We start from the raw sequence: 22,207 nt of genomic DNA, 5'->3' as shown, positions 1-22,207 counted from the left end.
ATGGTGTTGTTAAGAGACTAGGATCAAAAATATGTATATTTGCGCATATATCTATGTATATATATAAACTATGTATATATATGCATTTATATATAATGTATAAGTAGTACATATTAATCTTGCCATATTTTGACAAATTCTTAAGAGCCCTTTAGACAAACCTGAGGGCAAAAATAGTTCTGTCCTCCAAGTTACCACAGCATCCACAGCATCCAAATTGCTGTTTTAAGAGAAGGGAGAAACCTGGCTTCTTCCTTCAGCAACAGGCATCTACCTGAGAGCTCTGTGGGAGAGTTTTGACTGATTTTCATAGAAACGGAACCTATAAACATAGCAAAACATGTGGGTTACTTTATTTTGTTTTCCTTCCCCCTCCTATTACAGGATCCTTCACAGAAAAAATTGGCAGCTGAAAGTACAAAGTTCAGAATCTGTTGAGGTGGTGTTTTTGTTGCTGCACAAACACAGCCTTTTTTGGTTGTATGTGTTTTTCATCTATGTCTAAATAGTATGTAGTGATTATTGCATTGGCTGTGATGCTTATGATGCTTAGAGGAGCTCTGATCTCCATTTTTATTGCAGACTACCATCATAATGTACGTGGTGGGCAGCACATAGAGAAATTAAAAACTTGAGTGTATTATGCATCAAAAGCCAAGCTCTTCTGTGTGACTCAGTGTTCATAATGGATTTTAAAGGCCTTCAGCTTTCATTGAGCAAAATGATGAATGGCCTTTTCCCTTTGGGGTGTTGTAGTGTGGAGAGAGGAAGTGTAAAAGGGAGAATCTGCTTGTAGTATGTGTGGTGGATCTGACTATCATTGTCCATCTTAGCAGCAGATGTTTGAACCAGGGACAGCATTAGAGGTTTTGAAATAAAGCTGAAGGACAGAATGGGTTTGTGTGCTACTTGGGCAGTTCGCACATACATGTGCTGTGCTTATACTTACAGCACAGAGGGAAATCATCTTATTTTGAGCTTCCTCTCTTGCTTTGTTACATACACATTTTCTTACATATTGCCAGTCTTGTACCTGGCACCAAGCAGGACCCATGATGAGTGCAGCTGGGAAAGGCAGGGTCATGCTTCAAGTTTTTTGTGTCACTGACTGAACTTGCTTTGGCATGTTGTAAGGCTCCTACTTTGTTTGGATTTTGGATTTTGTTTGTTTTAAAGGAATGTGGAAAGTGCTAAATGAGTCTACAGGAAAAGTGAGACAGGCTAATGACAAAAGCAGCCCATAGAAGCTTTCTAAAGAAATGTAATCTTGTTCTTGGACATGGGAGATCATAGTTTGAAGTGCCACAAACACTTGGTTGCTGTGATGAATTGGATTTTTTGGATGCTTGATTTGAAACTGAAGATTAACTTGCAGTGGTGTTAAATGCTCATAGTCATACCTGAACTCAGTGCATACTGTTTTGATTAAGTGAAGTATAATAGCAGTGCTAAATCATCTGAAAAATCCAATTGCCATTGTCTCCAGTTGGTCATTTTAAATTACTAGGTACTTTGTAGCTTTAATCTCTGCATGGCTCACTTGAATTTTCGGGACCACCGTGGAAATTAATTCAGGTTGGTGAAGTATTTTGATTGTGCCCTAGGAGGGAATTAAACAGCTCTGTGGGAACTGAATTTGAATTGCATTCGGTAAAGGAGAAATGATACTGTGCATCAGGAACTAGTGAGAGTAACAAAACATGGTAGAGCTGCTCAGTTGAGAGAGTGCTGTGCACTGTATGTGTTGGGTAAGGCACAGCTTCTAAAGAGAAAGCTTTTGATCGCATCAAGGCATTGCTATTTTTAGATTTATGACACATACGATAGTACACTGAAATAAACCTTCATAGATGTTTCTTAATACCAGGGTGCTTTGCAAACTGTGACGTTCAGTTTGCAGACTCTGTGCATGCAATTAAACAATGCTTGAGCACTGCCTCTAGAATCTGAGATTTTGTAAAGTATGGACTGCTTAAGTAACAGATTTCACGTGCCAAAGTGCTTGGTATCCATGGACTTACTGAAACAGTTCTCATCTAGAGTCACTGCATGACAGAGCTCTGAGATTCAGAGGGAGTATTGGCTGGCAAGCAGATCCTAACAGCCAGGATCATTTGCTCAGCAGTGAACTTTGTTGTTCAACTAGCTAAATATCTTGCTTGGGCTTTCTTCTCTTATGCCTGAATGACATGCAGCATATTTTGTCTCAACTTGGCAGTACGATGTTGCTTTATCAATATCCATCTAAAAGGGCATTTTCTCAGTCTCTAGTCTTGGTCTCTGTCTTAGTAGTTCACGTGTGCCTCCTGGATCATGTTGGATGTATTAATGTATCTTTATCTTCAGTTTCTAGACCCCAGTCATTTACTGTTTGTTTCCACAGCATGTCTTACTAGGTTTTAAGAAGACCACCTTTCTCCTCTGGTGCATCTGTTGAGCCAGCCTGCATTGCCCTTTCATTTGTAGATTTCACGTGCACCTTTGTGCTACTTCTCATCCTTCCATTAAACCTTTGCCATGGTTCTTCAGACACCTCCACCAGAAATAATGTCCTGAAGGGTGTGCCATGCTTTTAATTATTACCAGTATTCCATAGTCTGTTCAGTTTTTCCCCATGTGCCTAAACTTATATTTTTTGCAGTTTTCTTGAGGAGTTTTGGCAAGGACTTCCCCTTTGTTCTGCTTGATAAGGGCTTGGCAGAGCAGATTAAAGCTTTTAGGAGTTATTACAGGAATAAACTAATAATCATTTTCAGGTAATGTCAACCAACTGTGCTCAGGAATTGGAGAAAGGTGAGAGAGAAGTGTCCTTGAAGATCAGAGGAGAGATTGGCTGTGACTTAAGAATGTATCACGAGAAAGTGCCTTGTTACACAACACCAACTGTGATAATGAATGTGTAGTAGGGACTTGGGAAAATCAGGAAGAGGGTAATGTGAAGGTGGGATTTGACCATTGCATTGCTCCATCCCTTCTTTCAGAGAGCTGATCATCTGGAATGACAGCTGTCACCATACTTAAAAGGCAATGTCAAAGACCAGATAAATGCAGTTCTTCAAAGTTATCTCGGTGTTAAATGCACCGTGTTGCTATCTCTGAAAACCTGTGAGCTGGTCAGAATAGCTTCAATGCCTGGAATAACTTGGAGCAGTTAGTGCGGAGCTGAGCGGTGATGGCGGGGTGTCAGGTCAGGCAGAATGTTCAGGTCTCAACAGAGTGGAGTGATGGGCTGATGGCCAACATCCTTGTGATGAATCTGGGGATTAGAGATGATAAATATCACAAAGCTTGGTCTTAGAGGCCATGTCCTTTTTCCCTGGGGCACCCACGGCTTGGCTTCTCTTCCACTTGCATGGTAATACAAATCTCAGAAATTGCAGGGCTAATTACTTGGTTCACTGATAACTCTTATTTATATGTAGCCTTCTCTCCCACAGGGAGTCTAATGTAGCTTGCAACTGCTAGCATGCCACAGTACAGCTTGAACCAGAGGTGGGAGAGGCAGCAAGTGCACAACAACCTGCTGGGGAGGCTTTGGAAGAAATTATCCAAACAAACATTTGAAAGTTGCATTTACCAAGGGATTGTGGATTTCCAGGCAAAACTACCTCTCTGATGTTCTATTTGAATGGTCCACAAGCAGCAAACAAGGTGGGGTCCACTCACCCACTGACCACTGATAGCTGTCAGCAGAACAGCACTATGGATAAGGAAAAGGCTGATGTTCTCAATGGCTTCTTTACATCTAACTATAAAAGTCAGATCAGTTATCCTTGGGGTACTCTACCCCCTGACCTGGAAGCTTGGTATGGGGAGCAGAATAAACCCCCTACAGTGCAGATGGAAACAGTTAGAGACCTGCTGCTCCACCTGAGTGCCTGGTCCCGTACTTAGGCCACAACAACCCCAGGCAGTGGTACAGGCTTGGGGCAGAGTAGCTGGAAGAAATGGATCTGGGGGTGTTGGTTGATGCTTGTCTGAATGTGAGCCAGCACTGTGCCCAGGTGGCCAAGAAGGCTGATGGCATCCTGGCTTGTATCAGAAATAGTGTTGCCAGCAGGAGCAGCAAAACAGTCATCCCTCTGTACTCAGCCCTGCTGAGGACACACCTTGAGTGCTGTGTTCAGTTTTGGGCCCCTCGCTACAAGAAAGAGGTGTCCAGAGAAGGTCAACAAAGCTGTGATAGGTCTTGAGTACAAGTCTTGTGGGGAGCAGCTGGGGTACCTGAGGTTGTTCAGTCTGGAAGAGGCTCAGGGGAGACTTCATTATTCTCTACAACCTGAAAGGAGATTGTGATGAGGTGGGGTTCAGCCTCTTCTCCCACATAACTAGTGATAGGACAAGAGGGAATAGTTGTGCTTGGGGAGGTTCAGGTTGGATATTAGGGGCAATTTCTTCTCCAGAAGAACTGGAATAGGCTGCCCAAGGAGGTGGTGGAGTCACTTCCCTGGAGGTGTTTAAGAAATGTTTAGATGTTGTACTAAAGGACATGGTTTAGTCTGGAAATATTGGTAGTAGGTGGATGGTTGGACAAGGTGATCTTAGAGGTCTTCTGCAACCCTTCTGATTTTGTGAGTCTGGGGTTCTACGAATAACATTCTTGTGTTTATGAGACATGCAGAGAGAATGCAAGAAGAGCAGTGTCCCCTCTCCCAAGTTAATTATATATACGGTACTAATGCTACCTATTTTTTTTCTGTTTGTTTGCTTTGTTTTGCTTGTTTATTTTTCTTTTCATAAATACTTCTATTTTCATTGTTCTGTGTTTCCTGGAAAGCTTTGGGACTAAGCACATCAAACAATTTAAATACAAAGTTTAGCCCTTGCTGTGCAGTTCAGTTCCTTGGCAGAGCCGGGCTTGCTGTTCCAGAGCATCTGATTACAGGATACGTATTTTCAGTTTTAATTCCTTGGTGTGTCTTTTCTCAAATTACCTCCTTCCTTGCCAGCGGTGGAGGTGAGGTCCACCACAAAGTAATGACTAGCACAAGCCACGTGGGTACTTCTCCCTTCTTGCTGTCTCTCAGCCCCCACCAAGCGCCTGTGTGCCAAATGCTTGTGTGGTCTTAACAGTAGCTGAAACAAACACAGAGGCTCTCAGACCACTCTTATTTTTGTTACCTGACTGCTGCTAGTGACATACCAGCAGCTCAATATGTAAAGGCCTTGTATCAGCCTCACAGGCTGTTGGTGGCATAGCCACAGTGCCCTGAAAAACTCCTAACAGTTGATGCTGTGTCTGGTTAGTTCAAAACTGTGTTGCTGTGTCCTGACTGTACTTCTCTTTGTGTACGTGCTTCCTTGCTGCTTTGATTCCATATATGCAACAAATACTGGCTATGAAAGCAGGGAGAGCTTTGAAAACGAGATTAACACCATTTTATTTTATGTATGTTTGTCCTTACAATCCAACTGCTCGATTTATGGATGTGACCTTTGCAGCTGCTGGCTGGTTGTGGCAGCAGACTGCACTGTGGTGCAGCAGTGAGGAGTACTCTCCTCTAAGAGGAAAGGCCATCTACAACTGAACTTAAGCACTAGGATTGGGATTTTTTTGAAGGTAGAATTTTTGAAGGTAGAGTTGCCAAAAATATATCTACATCTCTCTTCGAAGTGGCTTCCAAGAATACAAGTGAGAAGTTAGCAACTTACCATACCAACCTCCTTCCAGTTCTTGACAGTGTAAGGCAAACCCTTTGGCTTTGTTCAGTGAAAGATGGCAGTAAGCTTTCAGAAGCTGGTCTCTGCAGCCAGTTCTGTGATGCTCATTTCATTGATGCCAGTCTAAATCTGCATCCTGTGTTGTGTATCCCAAGCGCTCTGGGGATGAAATTAGTGTGATCACCGTGGCACTGTTCTCCTGTGAAGTCATCAAAGCCACTGTCCTCTTTTATGCTTGCTAAATGAATCCTTAGAGAAAAATTCTTGAACTTGAAAGAATGAAAAATCCTTTGTTCTTAGAAGTGTAATATCACCAATCCAGGTATGTGATGACTGCAGGCAGAAGAAGGCTGGCTAAGCAGTACTTCTACAAGAAGGAATAAGATGGAGTCAATGAATGTTAGATGTTTAGGACATAGCTCCCTGGCTGCTCTACACAACACTTGTTTAATCTTGTTCTGCTAGGTGCTAGTAGCTTTTGGCAGTGTGCAGTGATTAGTGCTCTGTGTCTTTCTGCGCTGCTCCTCTGGGTATCCTGGGGCTAGGATTAGGTTACAGCCCCGAAACAGCACAGTTGTCTGCATTGACTGAGAGGTGAGTAGGAAGGGCAAAGTGGTGTTGATGGACTGAAATGTCTTCTGTGTTTGTTTCCCTTCTCTGGAGGAGGGATGACATTATTTTCATTTGTAGTCTCTCTGTCCCTGACCTAAACATGTGGTATCCAATTTCCTTCCCCGGCAGGTGACCTGGAAAATGAGGACTGGTGTCTGGGTTCAGAACTGACTCCAGCAGCAATAAAGACTGAGCCAGCGTTGTGCGAGACGTCAGGCCTCACTCCCTCTGTCAGTCTCACTGTCACTGCCACGTCGCTGGACGGGGAACAAGCTGAGCTGCATACTGATGCCCTGGTACTTGCAGACTTTCTCTTCTCCTCTTTCTGTAATTAGATAAAGATTCTCCTAGACCACTGCCTCCTCTGTGCCAAAGGTGTCGATTCAGGTTTCTCACCATAGTCTTTGCTTTGACATTTTCTAATGCTTGCCGGTATCCCACTACTGCTGTAGAGTTTGTTTCAAAACTCATATTTGCATCTTTATGTCTTACTGGTTGGATGTGGTTTTCTTTTATGACAGACAGTGCAAAAGCCTGGAGCTGATGCTTCTAAAAATTGTTTAAAAAGTCTCAAGTGAACCAGGAACAGCTGAAGTGTCTCATTTGTACTGTGTAGTCTCTAACAAGCTAGGAGTCTTCCATAATGACTTGCTTTAGTGCTGCTGTGTCTTCCCCTAATCAGAATGAGACTCCATGACTGAAGAGTTTTCCATTTTGCCTGCTAAGTCACTTTTTGCCAGGTCTATCAAGCTCTGACACTTCGAGGTGCTGCTGCTTCCATACCTACTTGCCGAGTAAGAACAATTTACGATGCCTTTCTGCCCACACCTGGAGCAGCCAGTGGGCATTCATGAGAGCTTGGTTTGACTGTGGTTGAGTTCAGGAGTTTGAATAATAGCAGCTGATGGTTCCCTCTCAGTGGAGGAAGTACTGTGACAGTTCTCAGTCAATGGTGCAATGGTGTCTGGGGTGCAGTTTCTTGGGGTGGAGCTATGCCATGTTGAAAATGAACATTCCCTCTTGGATGGGGATTGGAAATATGTGCAACAGAAACTGTTTCGTGGGAAACTGGGAAAACTAAAAAACATTACTTTCCCATAGTTCTCTTGTAGTCTGATTGTACTGTCCTCAGTAAGTGGTCCCATCACAGCTTGGGATGCTGTGATACTACACAGAGTGTCTTGGAACTCACTGGTGGCTCATTACTATTGCACAAATTAGTTACACTGCTTTTTTGGGAGAGATTTTGGCCAAATTGAGCATGTTAAGGTGCCAGACTAACTTCCTCATGCCTGGGACTGTGTAATTCATGCAGAATGGACAGAAATTTGGCAGCCTGGTGAACCAGTCCTGTCAACAAGCAAGTCAGATGTCCTCCAGACATCATTCAGCCACAGCCATCTCTATTACAGTTCCTCTGCACGGTGAAACGAACTTGGGCTCAATAACACAGTGCTCAGTGAGTGGCACCTCAGTCTCACTTCCAGACGGCAGTGGTCTCAAATGGGGTCTCCCTGCTGCCAGGAGCATTGCTATCTCTGCTTCAACCAGCTATGTAGTCCAGCAGATCCTAGTGGCAGCTCTGTTGCTAAGAGAAGTAATTTGAGTGGGTTGCTTGCTAGCTTTCAGTCTGAAATGTCATCTCTGAGGCATAATCTTTTATTTAACTAAATACAGTAATAAAAAAAGCCACAGTAAGAATAGTCAGGGCAGCATCTTCTGTAGCCTGGCTGGGCAGCATTTTCTGTAGCCTGGCTAAGCAGAACTGTGTGAAGCAGTTAAAGCTTTGCCCGCAGCAGAGTAGGAGAGGGAAATCTCTCCGTTTATAGAGTATTCATCCTTGTATCCTTCAACTAAGATCTGAAGATGTGTGCTTTGGGTTTTCATGCTCTTAATTTCTCTTTCCTAGATGAAACCACTGAGCCAGAAAGCTCTTCCAGAGATTAAATTGGAGCCTCATGAAGTGGATCAGTTTCTGAACCTCTCTTCTAAGGAAGGTCTGTTAATTACCTACCCAGTATGCAAGGGAAATGACCAGAATGCATGATGAGTGTACTTTACCCCGATTAAATATCTGGCTTCCTTGTTTGCAGCATTTATGCTGAAGCTGTTGCCTTCTAGGGATTTGAATCAGACTGTTAAAAAGCCAATCTTTCTGACCTATTTATGAGGATTTATTTTAAATTTGTTTTTGTCTCACTTATCACAAAGAATATTATCCCTATTTTGTCTGTGACATGTTCACAATTGCAGTTGCTGGAGGGGGCTTGAATCCTTAGCGTAACAAGGATTAGATTTAGATTAGAAGAGATCTTAGAAGATTTCTCCTCTTGCCTAAGATGGGACTTAACAAGGCATAGAAAATAAGTACGAGTGGAAACTTCACTAATTGAAATCTCTTTGCCTTAAGCTGCAAAAGAAAGCATGTGAGTTTATATGAAATTATCTTATAGAAGCATCTGATTTTAGTGTATTTGTTTCAGTTCATGTTTGAGAACCACCAGGGTCCCTTTGTGCTATAGAAATTAAGCAGTAGGAAGAGTGACAATCCCTTCCCTTAGTGTGAAAAACAGCTTTATGGCACATGATCTATTGACCTAAGAGAAGTCTGAAAGGGCCGAATGTTTTGGCTGAAATTTAAGAAGAAAACTACATCTCAGTTAGGAACACTTCATATTCTGTTAGTGAATTCATTTATGTAGATAAATAGAACTGCTCTAGGAAGGGACGCAGCTGGCTTAGCAGGTGGAACAAACGGAGTTCATATCTTAACCTAAAATGTAGATGAAATTGCTTGATTTGTGAGATTAAGAACTTTATTGTCTTACAAGAGTAAGCAACTGCTAGAATTAAGATGCTAGCCCAAAAGAGCTTGTGCATAATAACTTTTTTTGTTACTCTTTTTCTCCCTTCATCCACCACCACTTGATCTTTTCAATTCAAATTTGTAAAACCTAGAAGAATCCAGCCCTGTATCTTCCAATTTAATTGCTGTAAATTTACCTTAAAATATATATATATATATTTAAAAGAAAAAAAAAGTGGATGTTAAAAACAGCCATAATTCAGTTGTTCATATAATCTGAGTAGGTGAGACATTGTACTCTTTCTCTTGATCCGGTCCCATTTGGTCATAAGCAGGACTTGGCTTGCCAGTTGTAGCACAGGTTCTCTTGGCTGCCAGTGCAGTGCAAGTTTGCTTACGGCTGTGGATAACATAGCGTTGAGAGAAGTTCCTGAGGTTGCTTCTTTTGCTGCTCCTGGTCCACTAAAGCCTTCACTGTCAAGAGATTGTCTTTACTGACCAGTTGTGTCAGACCAGATCCTTAGGGGATATAATTTGTCTTTCCTTAACAGATTACATGAACATTATTTTCTCCTGAAAAGTACTGGCAATGTGTTAAATCCATAGCAAGGCTGGGAAAAACTGTTGTTTTTGGAGAGAGAGCATGCAGGTTCAGAGCCCTCTCTGTTAATGTGGTTTCTCAAGCAGCGTATTTATGCTGGAGGCTTATGCTTAAATCTCAAGGCTTTTGGAGAAGTGGAAGTGTAGGCAGAAATGACTGGAGTAGATGAGCATGGCCTTTTTTTGTCTGTTGGACCTAAAGATAGCTGCTGTGTTTCATTCCTCCATGAGGCCTTATGAAGGGCTTCCATGTTGCCACATTTGCCTGATCCATCATTTAGCACCGGGTCTGAGTGCTGGAAACTGGGTGGTGCCTGTATCAGTGGCTCTGGTAAAGGCTTATGTTAGCATCTCCAACCCTTACACTGTATTTCTCTCTTGCCATGCAGCAGTTGATCCTCTTCATTTGCCTCCAACCCCTCCCAGCAGTCATGGCAGTGACTCTGAGGGAGGGCAGAGCCCAGCTAGATCTCTCCCTCCTTCAAGCCCAATCCAGCTGCAAGCCGCAGCTAAAGTGGCGTCACGCACAGCTTCAGCACTCTCCAATTCCCCTCTCCTGACTGCACCACATGTAAGTTGAGATGTTTTGTTTTTTTTTTTAACATCTGTCAGTTGGTTTTTTGTGGGTTATTTTTGTTTTGTTTTTCTTTTCTTTTTTTTTTTTCTTTTTTTTTTTTTTTTTGCTTTTAAATTACCGTTCTCGCAATAAATTTGCTAATTTCTGTTCTTTGGATGAACCCAGCTCTGATCAAAACTGTATATCCAGTAATTCTTGCTCATTTATATATCCTGTTCCCACAGGGAATGACGTGTACCTCTCTAAACTGAGGCAGGGTTGAGCACTGTTATGAGGTTTCTTCCAGTCTGGATTGTGTTTTATGTTAGGGCCCAACCCTGCTGGGTTAATTTGTCCCTAATACATCTACGTCTGTCCTCTTGTTGCTATGTCTTGGAAATCAAGTGGTGATTTTTAGGGAGGGATTTTCAGCACTGCTTCTCATTTGTATCTTAACCTGCTTGAGCCAAGAGAGGCTTTACTGGTGGCCTCAGTGTGTTCAGAGCTGGGCTGAAAGCATCTAAAATGGAAGCTATCTAAAAAAGATCTTCACCCTTCATTCCTTCCAGTTGCATGAGATTGCTGAGTTAGTATGCAAAGTCCCTGTTCCCTAACACCTTTTCTCTGGGGCTGTGTGCACTTAGTGGTACATTTCTTCTTCATTTCTGTGGCACTTGCAGAAGTTGCAGGGGACCGGCCCACTCATCCTGACAGAGGAGGAGAAGAGGACACTGATAGCAGAGGGGTACCCAATCCCTACCAAACTGCCCCTGACAAAAGCAGAGGAGAAAGTGCTGAAGAAAATCCGCAGAAAAATAAAGAACAAGGTAAACAATGTTTATTTAGCATCTCTGCTGGTAATTCCTACTTAGCCTTCATTTAAAAATGTTGCAGTGTTTCAGTAGCAATGACCTGTAGTACTGCTGAATGCTGTAACATGTATTTTAACAAAGTATTTTTCTTCGTACCTAAACACATCCATCACGCTGTGACAGTGCCTCTGCGTTTACGTATTTACCTGAACACATGAACAATGGAGTATTTAGCAAGCAGGGTATCAAGTTGCTGTTGCCTGGCTCCATTTTAAAAACTGTTTGATTTTTTCCCTTATGGGTAGGCAAAGACTTACATGTTCTTTCCATAGCGTTGAAGGTGTTCTTTTCCACTGTTTCATGTTTTAAAGTCTCTGTATTTCCTTGCCCTAGTCTTCTGATGACTGAATTCCTCAATTTTTTAAATGAATAGTTGACAGCAAGGCTGTGAAATACCCTGCAAGTCTTCTCTTTCTCTCCAGATGGCAAAGAGCTAGTGGAGGAAAGCATTTCTTTCAGACTCAGCCACTCGCTTATTCTGGAGTATATTAGCACACCTTTGAAGGCTGATGAATTCTGTTACTGGTTTTGCAGACAGCGGTGTAAATCTGCCCACACTCAATTGAAATGTGGTCTAATTTATTTTCCTCGCCCCCCCAAAAAAAATTGTAAAGTTTCCTTGTGCATTTTATCATGCACATTTGTATTGGGAGGAATTGCTAGAGGCCTTTTGGTTGAACTCCTTGCTCTGAAAGCAGGGTGAGCTTAGATCAAGTTACTAAATGGCTTGTCCAGTCTTGTTTTGCTGTTTGAGTGATGGGTCCCCAGCTTCTCTGGGCAGCCTGTTAATATATGAGGCTGCTCTTCTGGTTAAAAAATAAAATACAATCTTAATGTTTAATTGGAATTTCCTTTGATGCAGCTTGTATTTGATGTTCTTCTCATTTTGCTGTATACCTCTGAGAAGGCTGACTTAATCTTTGCTACAGCAACAGGATTCCCTCCTTACCTCTCTCCAAATCTGAGCAAACCCAGATTTCTTTGCCTCTGCTGATAAACCATGCGCTCCAGCATAATTATTGCAGCAGAGGCTGTCCTCCGGACTTGCTGCAATATGTCAGAAGTATTTATTTCAAAGTCCCAGACTTCACATGGTTCTCAACTGTGGTCTTGCAGGTGCTGAGTAGATGGGAAGATATACTTCTCTTGACCTACTGGCTACATTCTTGTAACATAGATCAGCTCTGATTGATGTTGGTTTTTTTTTTGCTATGGGGGCATATTGCTGATTTATGTTTGACTGACTATCAGAATCCCCAAGTCTTTTTCTGCAAAACTGCTTTCCAATGTATGCATAGGTTTTTCTTTGACCAGAAGCAAGACTTTCTCCTGGCACTGTCTTTTAGTGTTTGTGCTAGGATATTCTCTGCAGATGAATCTCATTTGCTTTTTAAGGTTAGTTCTGTAAGAGCAGAGAGTGATCTTTTTTCTACTACTCAGAGGAGCTGTCTTGCTTCAGGATGTGGAAATGGACCAAGTCAGTGCTTTGCTTGCCAAGAATAGGAATGGGAACAACTCTGAAGCTTGAATATAATAATGTCAGGGCTTTTTACTAGTTTATTAATTCATCTCTGCTGTTTTTTGTTTTTTTTTTTCTTTTTTTCCTTTTCAAATATTTGGTGTTTTTCTTCCCCTTTCCTTAGATCTCTGCCCAGGAAAGCAGAAGAAAAAAGAAAGAATACATGGACAGTCTGGAAAAAAAGTAAGCCAGCCCCCTTCCTGTTTCAAATGGGCCAATAGCACTGGTTGCTGAAATGGGAAGGGATCCAGCTGTTGATGCTGGGACTGTTTTGTGCACAAAGTGCCAGCTGCCATCTCGTGGCTGTGACTGAGAAAAGGCCCTTCTTTAGTCTGCTTGTGCATTTGCTGAGGTGCTGCGTATATGACTATGCCTGCCACCAACACATAACTAATGTGCTGGCAAAGACATTAAACCTTAGGTAAGACTATCATCTATCATCTACTATTAACTTTCCACTCAGGCAAATGTGCTAGTCTAGTGGATAGACACTGCCCATGGAAAAGTGGGGTTAGGGTGAATATAGTCTGTCTTCTGGTGCAGATGTAGGCAGAAATAGGAAGTAAGTGAGCCAAGACTTCCTGGGAGAATAAGCAGGGCTCAGAGAAAAAAACATGTGCCCAATAACCTTCCTTTAGCAAGAAAAGGCCAACCCCTCAGTTAGTGATTTATATCCAAGATTAATCTTTCTTGTAAGAAAGAAGTGTTCTGGTATTTTTCTTATCCGCTTCACCAGATGGATCTGCTAAAACCCATGTACCATTTTTTGTGATACCCTCAAGGTAATTTCCTTTTGTTCAAATCACGTTATGGATGAGCCTTGATTTCTCAGAGTTAGACTCCTGTGAAATTCCAGCATATCTGTACAGATATGAAAGCATTTCCCTTTCCCTTTTTCCTCACGCAGATATTCAGGGTGGTCATACATGTCTTATAGGAGTCCCATAGTTTTATTTTGACTTCTTGTGTAGCAAGTCGTACGATAATATGCTTTAGTTTAGACAGGCTTCCTGGGACAGTGAAGAAGCGAGTACTCTCTTGGAAATGAGTCTTCTGGATTATTAGCCTCTGTAAACATGAAAGTCAAGGATCTGATTTCAGAAGCATAGCATTTGTTGAATTAATTAGTGTGGTACCTAAGAATAAAATGCACACATAGAACATTCTTGCACAAAATAATTGCTAACAACATAATCAGAGCATATTCAGTGTTATTTAAAGTTTATTTAAAGTATCCATCTTGTAGTCTGATGCACAGAGAAAATCACAGCAGGGTCTTCCTTATTGCTATTTTGAGGAGTAAAAAGTCACTGCAGACAACCCTGAATAAACTGGACCAATTGGGGTATAGTTGAGTACCGCAGGCAGATGTTCTATAGTTAGTCGTATCTATTGCAATGCCAACCACACCACGAAGCAGGATTAAATATTATGACTGAATTTAGTTGGTGTAGCTTTTTCATTAGATGATGTAGGAAAAATGATAGAGCTCTCTGTGAAAGTAAATTTGGGTTGTTTTACAAGTTTTTGAATGTAAAAAGCAGTCATTTATTGATCTTTCCTTGTGTTGTCTCCAGAGTTGAGAACTGTTCAAATGAAAACAGTGAGCTACGTAAGAAGGTGGAAGTCCTGGAAAGTACTAACAGGTATGGTATGATGGGAATAAAGAAAAATTAAATGAGCATGACAGTAAAAAAGTAAAACCCAGAAATTAAGACATCAGTTGAAATGTGAGGAATAGCTGTATCTGATCTGGTTAATATCAAAGAAAGATGATGGAGAGCAGTTATTGTAACTGTGCAGTGTGATGTAAAACATAGGGGCTTTGATGTCATCTCTTAAACTGTCTCCTCAACCTGTGGTGTGTTTGCCTTTTATTACTCTTTGTGTTCTTCTTTTGCCCAAGGAAACCCGATTAAGTGTTGGTAGCAAACAAAAAACTGCAGCACAACCCTCCAAATTGTCCTTTGTCAGTGAAAGTTTGCTTTGACAAGAGGCCTTGATGTGGAACATGACACTTCGAGAACTCAGTTGCTTACTTGATCTGAGTCAATGTTAGCTTATTCTGGACTGCTAGGTATCACTGCAATTGTTGTACACTGTTCTGATTATCTGACACACCATTAATATAGTTCATTTTATGAGATACAACTTCCTTTGTAAGGATAATCAGCTTCTCATTTCTTCATTTCTGAAGAAAGAGGTGTCTCAATGGTAATTTTTTCAAAAGATGTATAGCAGAAAATTATCTATAGCTGAGGTTTGAGTTGAATATTAGCCAAGAGGCGTTTGAAATGATAACTGAATACTGCCACTGAACATGATGGTAGCAGCAAAGTGTGGGAGAAAGCTGGATTTTATACATAAGACCCACAGTCATGAAAAATGGCCCTAAAGGTTGTCTGGCAGCCAATGTATTGCTAATTGAGTGGCATGTGTTGTTTCTAATCGCTGGATCCAATCTCTGATTTCATGGAGTGAGACCCTCTAGCACTATAATTTGCTAGAGAGTGTCTCCCACACACTGCTCATGCATACAGACATCTGCTGCTTGTTTGAAGGGAGCCAAGCCATTTCTGTCCCTCCTGTGTCTTCCTGCAGGGTTTTACATAAAACAGCCATGAGCTGTTCTGTAGGTGTTGGATAGAGTTGACTCTCTTAGAATCTGTTCTAGGGCGTGCTGAAACCAGCTGCTATAAGGAAGAGTGCAGCTGTGAGTGACCACTCAGGGACAACCTGTTGTCAAGCTTTTAATTTTCTCCTTAGTTTGTCTAAATTTGGTCGATGTTTTATATCTCTTGAGCTGGTGAAGGTATGGTCATGAGAATTGCTTTGTTAATATTTTTCAGTTTTTTAGGCAGGGTCTTTAGCATCATCTTTGTTGTTGCTTTTAAGATCTCACACCAAAAAGCCACTTTCTTTTAATATGTGGCTGTGTTAACTTGTTCATAGAATGGTTCCAGATATTTTCTTAATGTACATCATCTGCTTTCTACCATGAATTCAGAATGACTGTTTTCTTCGTTGATACAGAGTCTTGATGTGTCATTCAGAAGCTATGCAAATGTTTCAGCATGCTATGACTGGTGCTTCCATCTCATACTTAGGTGGGGATCAAAGCTTATAAAGAAGTGATGGTCGGTTTATTCTTAGATGCCCAAATTTAAACACTTAGGACCTTGTTTTTCTAAGTTCATGCAACTTATTCAGTATACACAAAGTATGGTCCCAGTTGACTTCAGCTGCAGCTTTGAGCATTTAGTGCAATAAAAAAATGAAGACTTCTTTTAAGATTAAGATTTAAAAGTAAATCTACAAGCATTATAGCTGCTTTTTATTTGCAGAAAATTGGAAGACTTGAAAAAGACAACAGGAAAATAACACTGTGATTACATGCAAAAATCCTCATGCATTCAATGTGGATGAAGACAAAGCTGTTGTACTGTTTTTTATTTTATTATTTATTTTGTTGGAAAATTGGTCTGTAGCTGCTCACTTAAAGGTTTATGTGCCTGTATGTGCAGTCAGTGTTGTGTTTTTATAGCCTGGCTGGAGCTGAGAGGAACTGACAGGCAATTCCCTAAATATACAACTATTAAACACCAGAGTTTGCCTTCTGTATCTACAACCAGTTTTTCAGAGCATGTTGTTATTCTATACATAGAACAAATTTTGCACAGGTACATACCTAGGACTTCAGGGAAGCCCTACTTACATTTTGAAGTCTGGTTCCAAACCATGGAAGCACTGCAATTTCTTCTGCTAAAACTGTAGCATGAAAAATGTTAGAATAACCTTCCCTGAGAGACTGCCTTACCCTGAAATCCTGGATCTGAAAAGATTTGATGTAAAAGGTGCAAATGCGGTCCAAAAAAACAGCATCCAAAAGTATCTTCTTTGCCTTTCATATGTCTTAAAAGGCATGGCAGGAGTCTGGGGATCAAGATCCAGGGGAGTTTTTATTTCTCATTAATGTGAGTGGGTGTCTGCAGCGTTTCTGTCTTCTTCAGTATTAGAATACTAGCATATGTTTCCTCTCCTAATTTAAGTGACTCAGTCTCTTACAAGAAACCCACCCAAGTTCCTTCCTAAGGAGTTTTCTCAAAACTACAGGGACATGATATTACATGTTTGTCTGTTATGTCTTGTAGCCACAAGTGAGCCAGGATCTCATTGGCTTTGGGGCACTGCTGTCTTAGAAAGGTGTGAAAAAAAGCTGGCATCAAGACTTGAACTGACTTGTCTCTGTTGCCAAGAAGGCTTGATCCATTCATCTGGTGACACTGGGACTAAACAGAAACTGCCATTAGTGTAGGCTTTGATTGCGCTCCATGGCACCAGTGTTGTCTGGCTGGGAGCCATGGCTATTTGGGCTTAAAGACAATATTGAAACACCAGGTACTATGTGTGTGATATGCAGGAAGTACCTTTGTTTTCAACTTCTATCAAAACTGTATTTGTAAATGTATTGATGGCCACTTTTCTTTTGCTGGAAAGAAATAGATAGAAATAGCAATTAGCATGTGATTGAGAGTGTAAATATTGTTGAGACACATGAATAATGCATGCAGGTAGCTGCTAGAGTTGCTCTGGTGAAGTAGTGACTAGTAAGCTGTTCAGATATCCACTCTGACAAGCATCTCAAAGTCAATGGCTTTATCAATACATTTGGGATGTTTTTTTCCTGCTCCTGCTTAAGCTGTTGTTGTAACTCCCAGTCAAAATGAATTACATATCAGTTTGACTCACCAAGGGTTTATCAGCACCAAAACTGCCAGACTTCACTGGTTTTTGTGGCTGTTCCTTTGAGGCTGATAAGCCTGCTTTGCCAAGTCTTTTTTCAAGAAGCAAAGGATCTGGATTTAAGTTATGATGAGACATCTTGCACTTCATACCACCTTCATAACAGCTGACAAAGGTTGGCAGCCCTGGAGCAAATCTTTGTTTTTTAAGCGTCAGGACAGTGTTTCTATGCTGAAGTGTCTTTGGTGAAAAAAATACTGTGTTTTTATGTTTTTAATTCAAGTGAAAAAATTAGTGGATTTGTTTGTTTTGCTTTGTGATCTTTCAGTGAAAACCTTACCTTTATAGGACAGGCAGAGGAGAAATATATATGTGAAGCTGGAAGAAAAGAGAACATTTTTTCTTCTTTTTAAATCAAACTTAAGTTTTGTTCCTCAGAATATTGCATTGAGGAGTACTATATTGAGGAAGCCTCCCAGATGACCAGGTCCTGCAGTGACACATTTCCTCTGCTGACTGAAAGCATCACTGGAAGCAAAGGGGAAGCCTTGTCTTGTTCCTTACTCTGGTAGTGAAAAGTGTCCTTCTGAAGAGAATTTTGTGAATGAACATGTGAGAATAAGACATCATGGGCAGAGTGAATTTGCTGGGAGTGCTGGGAAAGAGAGCAGGAGTCTTCAGTTACTTTACAGCTTTCCTATGAGGTGCTTCTCTTGGCAGGGAAAAGCGTGAAAGCACGTTCACACCTCCTACAGGGGTGACCCTCTAATTGAATATTACTGGGAAATGTGTCAGACATAGTGAAAATAATCCCTGTAGGTACAAAGCCCCTTACGCATGCTGCTTTGGGATTGCATTTTTTCTTGCTGGGATTTAGCCACTGGCAGTATGGTATCTAGTGGGGGACATCTTGGTATAAGCTAAGGCCTTGTTCTTCAGAGCAGAGAGCTGCTCCAGAGAACTGACTGCTCCTTAGCCTTCTCTTCTTAGTCCAGATCATTCCTGCAGTCATCCCGTAGCAATGAAGGCAGCTTGTGCATGGGAAGGATCTCTTCACCTTGGAATCCAATCTTCCAGCATTTCCTATTCAAATAGAAAAAGTGTGCTCCCATTTTGATGAAGGCAGAGTAAACTGCCATCGTTTCATATCTGAGCAAATAAAGTTGCTTCTTGCTCTCACATTAGCTCTTGCTCCTAGTTTGAGAAATGCCCCTGTAGCCTGTCATCTCCAACCACTGAGCCTGTGTCTGCTGAGAACATAACAGAAGCTCTGTTCAAGTGACTTGGAAGAGAAAGACCTTTTATGTGAATATAGTTGGTCAGAAAGGTGAGAGATAAATCTTATTCTATGAATACCTGCAAAATTATACTTTTCCAAATGAATATTTTGGAATCAGTGCTCCAGGCCCACTCTTCCCAGCAGGTTGTTTAAGTGGAACTCAAAATGGCAGAGATGAGCAAATTTACATGTTCTCGCTATTGATATTCTCACCAGCCATTAGCTGTTTTCTCACTGATGCCTCCACAAAAAGTGGCAAGAGCGATCAACACTTCAAGTTTGCAGCCCCCAAACTGAGGAGGAGGAGAGCTTCTTCCTTCTCATGCCACACTGCTCTTCTCTGTCAAACCCAATGACTCAGGCCTGTAATGGGCTGGGGGGTGGGATTTAGTCTTCCATAATAGCACAGAAATGGCAGGGATAAAAAGACATTGCTGCGTTACATGGCAAATGGTGGGAATATTGTATGTAGTGTGTACTGTGCCATAAGATTAGGTATCCTCCGTATGTAAATCTGTGTGATCCCTGAGCAATGAAGTGGGTAGGAGGGAGAGACTGGCAAGAGATGTTAGCAGGTAGAAGGGTGTTAGAACGGTCTTATTGACATGATGGATGTTGTTTTCATCTCTTAATTTGTCTGTGGTTTGTGACAGTAAATGAAGGACTCAATTAGACACATCAATTTCTTCTTTTTAATACTGAGCTGCAGAATAAATTGTGTTCTCAAGAGCATGCGATACATCCTTCCTTAATAAGCTGGAAAGGGTCTGCTGGCCCAGATAAATCTGTGCTGTGAGCATGCCTTGTGCTCATTTCAGGATGCATCCCTGAAGTCCTTGAATGCATTAAACTCTAATTAGCAATGATCATTGATGATTAAAAAAAGGTCTATAATAATAGGCAGACAAGTGTATATTGAGTCATGAAGGCACCTCTGGGTCTGTCCTACAATTAGCTTTTAGCAGGTTTGATCTTAAAATTATCCTTCTATTTTCTCTGACCTCCTAACCTTGCCTCTTGTTCTAGCATTTGACGTCATGGTCTCCAAAACTGAGTTTTATGGTGGTTACCCTCAGAAATAGATGAGGCTTACATAAGAAGCAAAAAGTAGAATTGGAAACCAACAGCAAAGTCAATGTCTTGATGCAACATTGCATGATATTTGACTCTACTGAGGACAGGTGTTTGGGTTATTCTTTCTCTGTTAGAAAGCTTGAATGAAAACAAAAAGAGAAACTGTTGTGAAAACCCAATGGCAATTATTCTTTGGGATTATTTCCCAGTTAAATGATAATATCCTGACTGTAACCAATGATGATGTTATAGCAAAAGAAAACCAGCAAGTGAGGCAGAAGAAGGACCTTCCTGGTCCACAACAGTTGACTCAAACCAGAAGAGAATTGCCATTGAGGTTGTTACCTCTGAAAAGCATGGTCAGAGTAGCTGCTTCAAGCAACCGTGGTTTCTACAAACTCCTGGAAGATCTAGCATGTAGCAATGATGTACTTTATGTAGCAAATGAATTTATGGAGAATTAAGTCTGTGCTTTAAATCTCTTTCTTTAAAAGTGGTCCAATTCACTGTACAGCGTGTTTTAAGAAACGAGGGTGTAGAAGTTTACTTCTACCACCAGTAACAGCAATATGAGGTTGCTTTTGCACCATTTCAAGTAACTGTGAAACTCCTCCTCAATTAATGATGCAGAACCAGGACTGTATAAGCAGTCACTCACATGCACATAGAGCAATTCCTGTTGTTCACACACATACCAGAATTTCCTAGAGAAAGACTGAATATAGTTTTTTATTTCTAAGAGCTGTCTGAAGAAGATAAAGATGTCATTGTTTGGGGATGTCAGCTGGGGGAAAGGCAGAAGATCTTTTTGGGAGATCCATTGCTAATCCATGCAAGAATTTTGTAAAAATTAGTTCCATTCCTTGCTTCTGATTTCAAGGGTAGGACTTCAGTCATCTGTATCTTATTGTAACTGCTAAGTGGATGATTGCCATGCGTAGAATTTGAAGTAAAAACAAGTAGATCAGGACATCTGATGCTCACACCTATTGTCTTTACTTTCCAGAACACTTCTGCAGCAGCTGCAGAGACTCCAGGCCATGGTTGCTGGGAAGGTGTCCCGTTCGTGTAAGGCAGCTAGCACTCAGACAGGGACCTGTCTTATGGTGAGTACTCTGTAAAGCCAGGGACTGTAGAGGAGCGAAGTTCACTTTCAGCTGCTCAAAAGCACAGCCCCTGTTCTGCTAAGCCCCTCACTTGCAAATTCTCAGGCTGGGAAACTTCTCTTGATAGTTTAATACTTCATTCTGAGGGAGGTGAGACTTCTGACTGATGAAGGGAAGGCATTAAATTCTGTAGGGGACCACGCCTGTGTTTTTGTTGGGCTGGTGCAGTGCTGAAGGAAGCAGCTCTGCTTCTCTGGGTGACCTGTTTTATTATTTCCTATATATTTTTTTTAATGTTAGAAGTGTTATCTAGAGCTATAAAATGAAAATGATGGTGCCCTTATTTTCAGATTTTAGATACCAGTAAAAATAAACTTTAAAATCCGAATAAAAATACAACTAAGGCTGTAAATCTACATCTGTTCTATTTCAGTAATGTCTGTCAGGATAAGAAAAGGGTTAGAATGAAGCTCTTCCCTCCCTACAGCCAGCCAACAAGCTCCCTTTAAGCTAGTGCTATAAATTGATGGAGATTATATCCAAGGCCTTTGCTTTTCTCATTGGCTGCCAACCTCTCTGTCACTTTTAAGCAGGACTGGGGCCTGCAGCAGAAATAACCTTGGAAATTCCCAAAAGTATCTGTATAACACACATGCCAGTTGTGTCTGCTTTTCAGCTTTGGGAAGAAATAAGGCAAGAGGCCAAAACGATGTCAGACACTGAAAACAGACTCCAGCATTAAAGCGCTGAATTTGTTCTTGTATATGTGCCTTTGCTAAGAGATGCTGTAGGTAGTGACCAAAATAGCCTCAAGTCACTTGTTTTGATAACGTATCAGATCTGCTTTGAGTCACTTCTTTGTTTTAATGTAGACATGACACTGAGGGACCTGGTTTAGCAGGCATGGTGGGGATGGGCTGATGGTTGGACGAGATGATCCTAGTGGTCTTTTCCAACCCTTATGATTACCTAATCTCTTTCTCCTTTTCCCTCTGCCAGATGGTGGTGCTGTGCTTTGCAGTTATTTTTGGCAGCTTCTCTCAGAGCTATGGACCATATCCTTCTGCTACAAAGATGGTGTTGCCCAGGCAGCATTCTTCACCAGAGTCCTACACAGACTCCATTGGTAAGTGACCACCACCATCATCTTGCTTCCTGCTTAGTTACTCTTCAGCACTTGGTTTTCACCCCCATTCCCATAGCCCTCTCCAAGTGCCTCTTGCTCTTCTGCTACTTAGATGGTCGAACCTTAATGTACTTGTGGTTTCCAGGTGATATCTTGGCAAGCTATGCTGATGGCAGCAGACTTAATAAAGATTTGCAAAGCCCTTCCCCACCAATTTGCTTTGTACTTCAGTTTAAAGCCTTTCTGTTTCTGT

At 41.4% G+C, this 22,207-nt stretch overlaps 1 protein-coding gene across 4 annotated transcripts in view; it reads left to right on the top strand.

The window, feature by feature from the left end:
* CREB3L2 (cAMP responsive element binding protein 3 like 2) overlaps nt 1-22,207 on the top strand; it is a 74,462-nt gene that overhangs the window by 44,214 nt on the left and 8,041 nt on the right. For 3 of the 4 annotated variants that reach the window (XM_015866641.2, XM_085521412.1, XM_085521417.1), the window contains 8 exons: nt 6,403-6,569; nt 8,183-8,270; nt 10,069-10,250; nt 10,916-11,062; nt 12,751-12,809; nt 14,204-14,272; nt 20,729-20,828; nt 21,828-21,954. In XM_015866641.2, coding sequence (XP_015722127.2) covers nt 6,403-6,569; nt 8,183-8,270; nt 10,069-10,250; nt 10,916-11,062; nt 12,751-12,809; nt 14,204-14,272; nt 20,729-20,828; nt 21,828-21,954 — 939 coding nt within the window. The remainder of the gene's footprint in view (nt 1-6,402; nt 6,570-8,182; nt 8,271-10,068; nt 10,251-10,915; nt 11,063-12,750; nt 12,810-14,203; nt 14,273-20,728; nt 20,829-21,827; nt 21,955-22,207) is intronic. The other variant, XM_015866650.2, reaches the window with a different exon arrangement.

This window comes from Coturnix japonica, chromosome 1, assembly GCF_054131305.1.
Source record: "Coturnix japonica strain WE chromosome 1, WE-NBRP24, whole genome shotgun sequence".
NCBI lineage: Eukaryota > Metazoa > Chordata > Aves > Galliformes > Phasianidae > Coturnix > Coturnix japonica.
The sequence above is the reverse complement of the archived record's forward strand: the minus strand, read 5'-3'. Positions and strand labels throughout refer to the sequence as shown.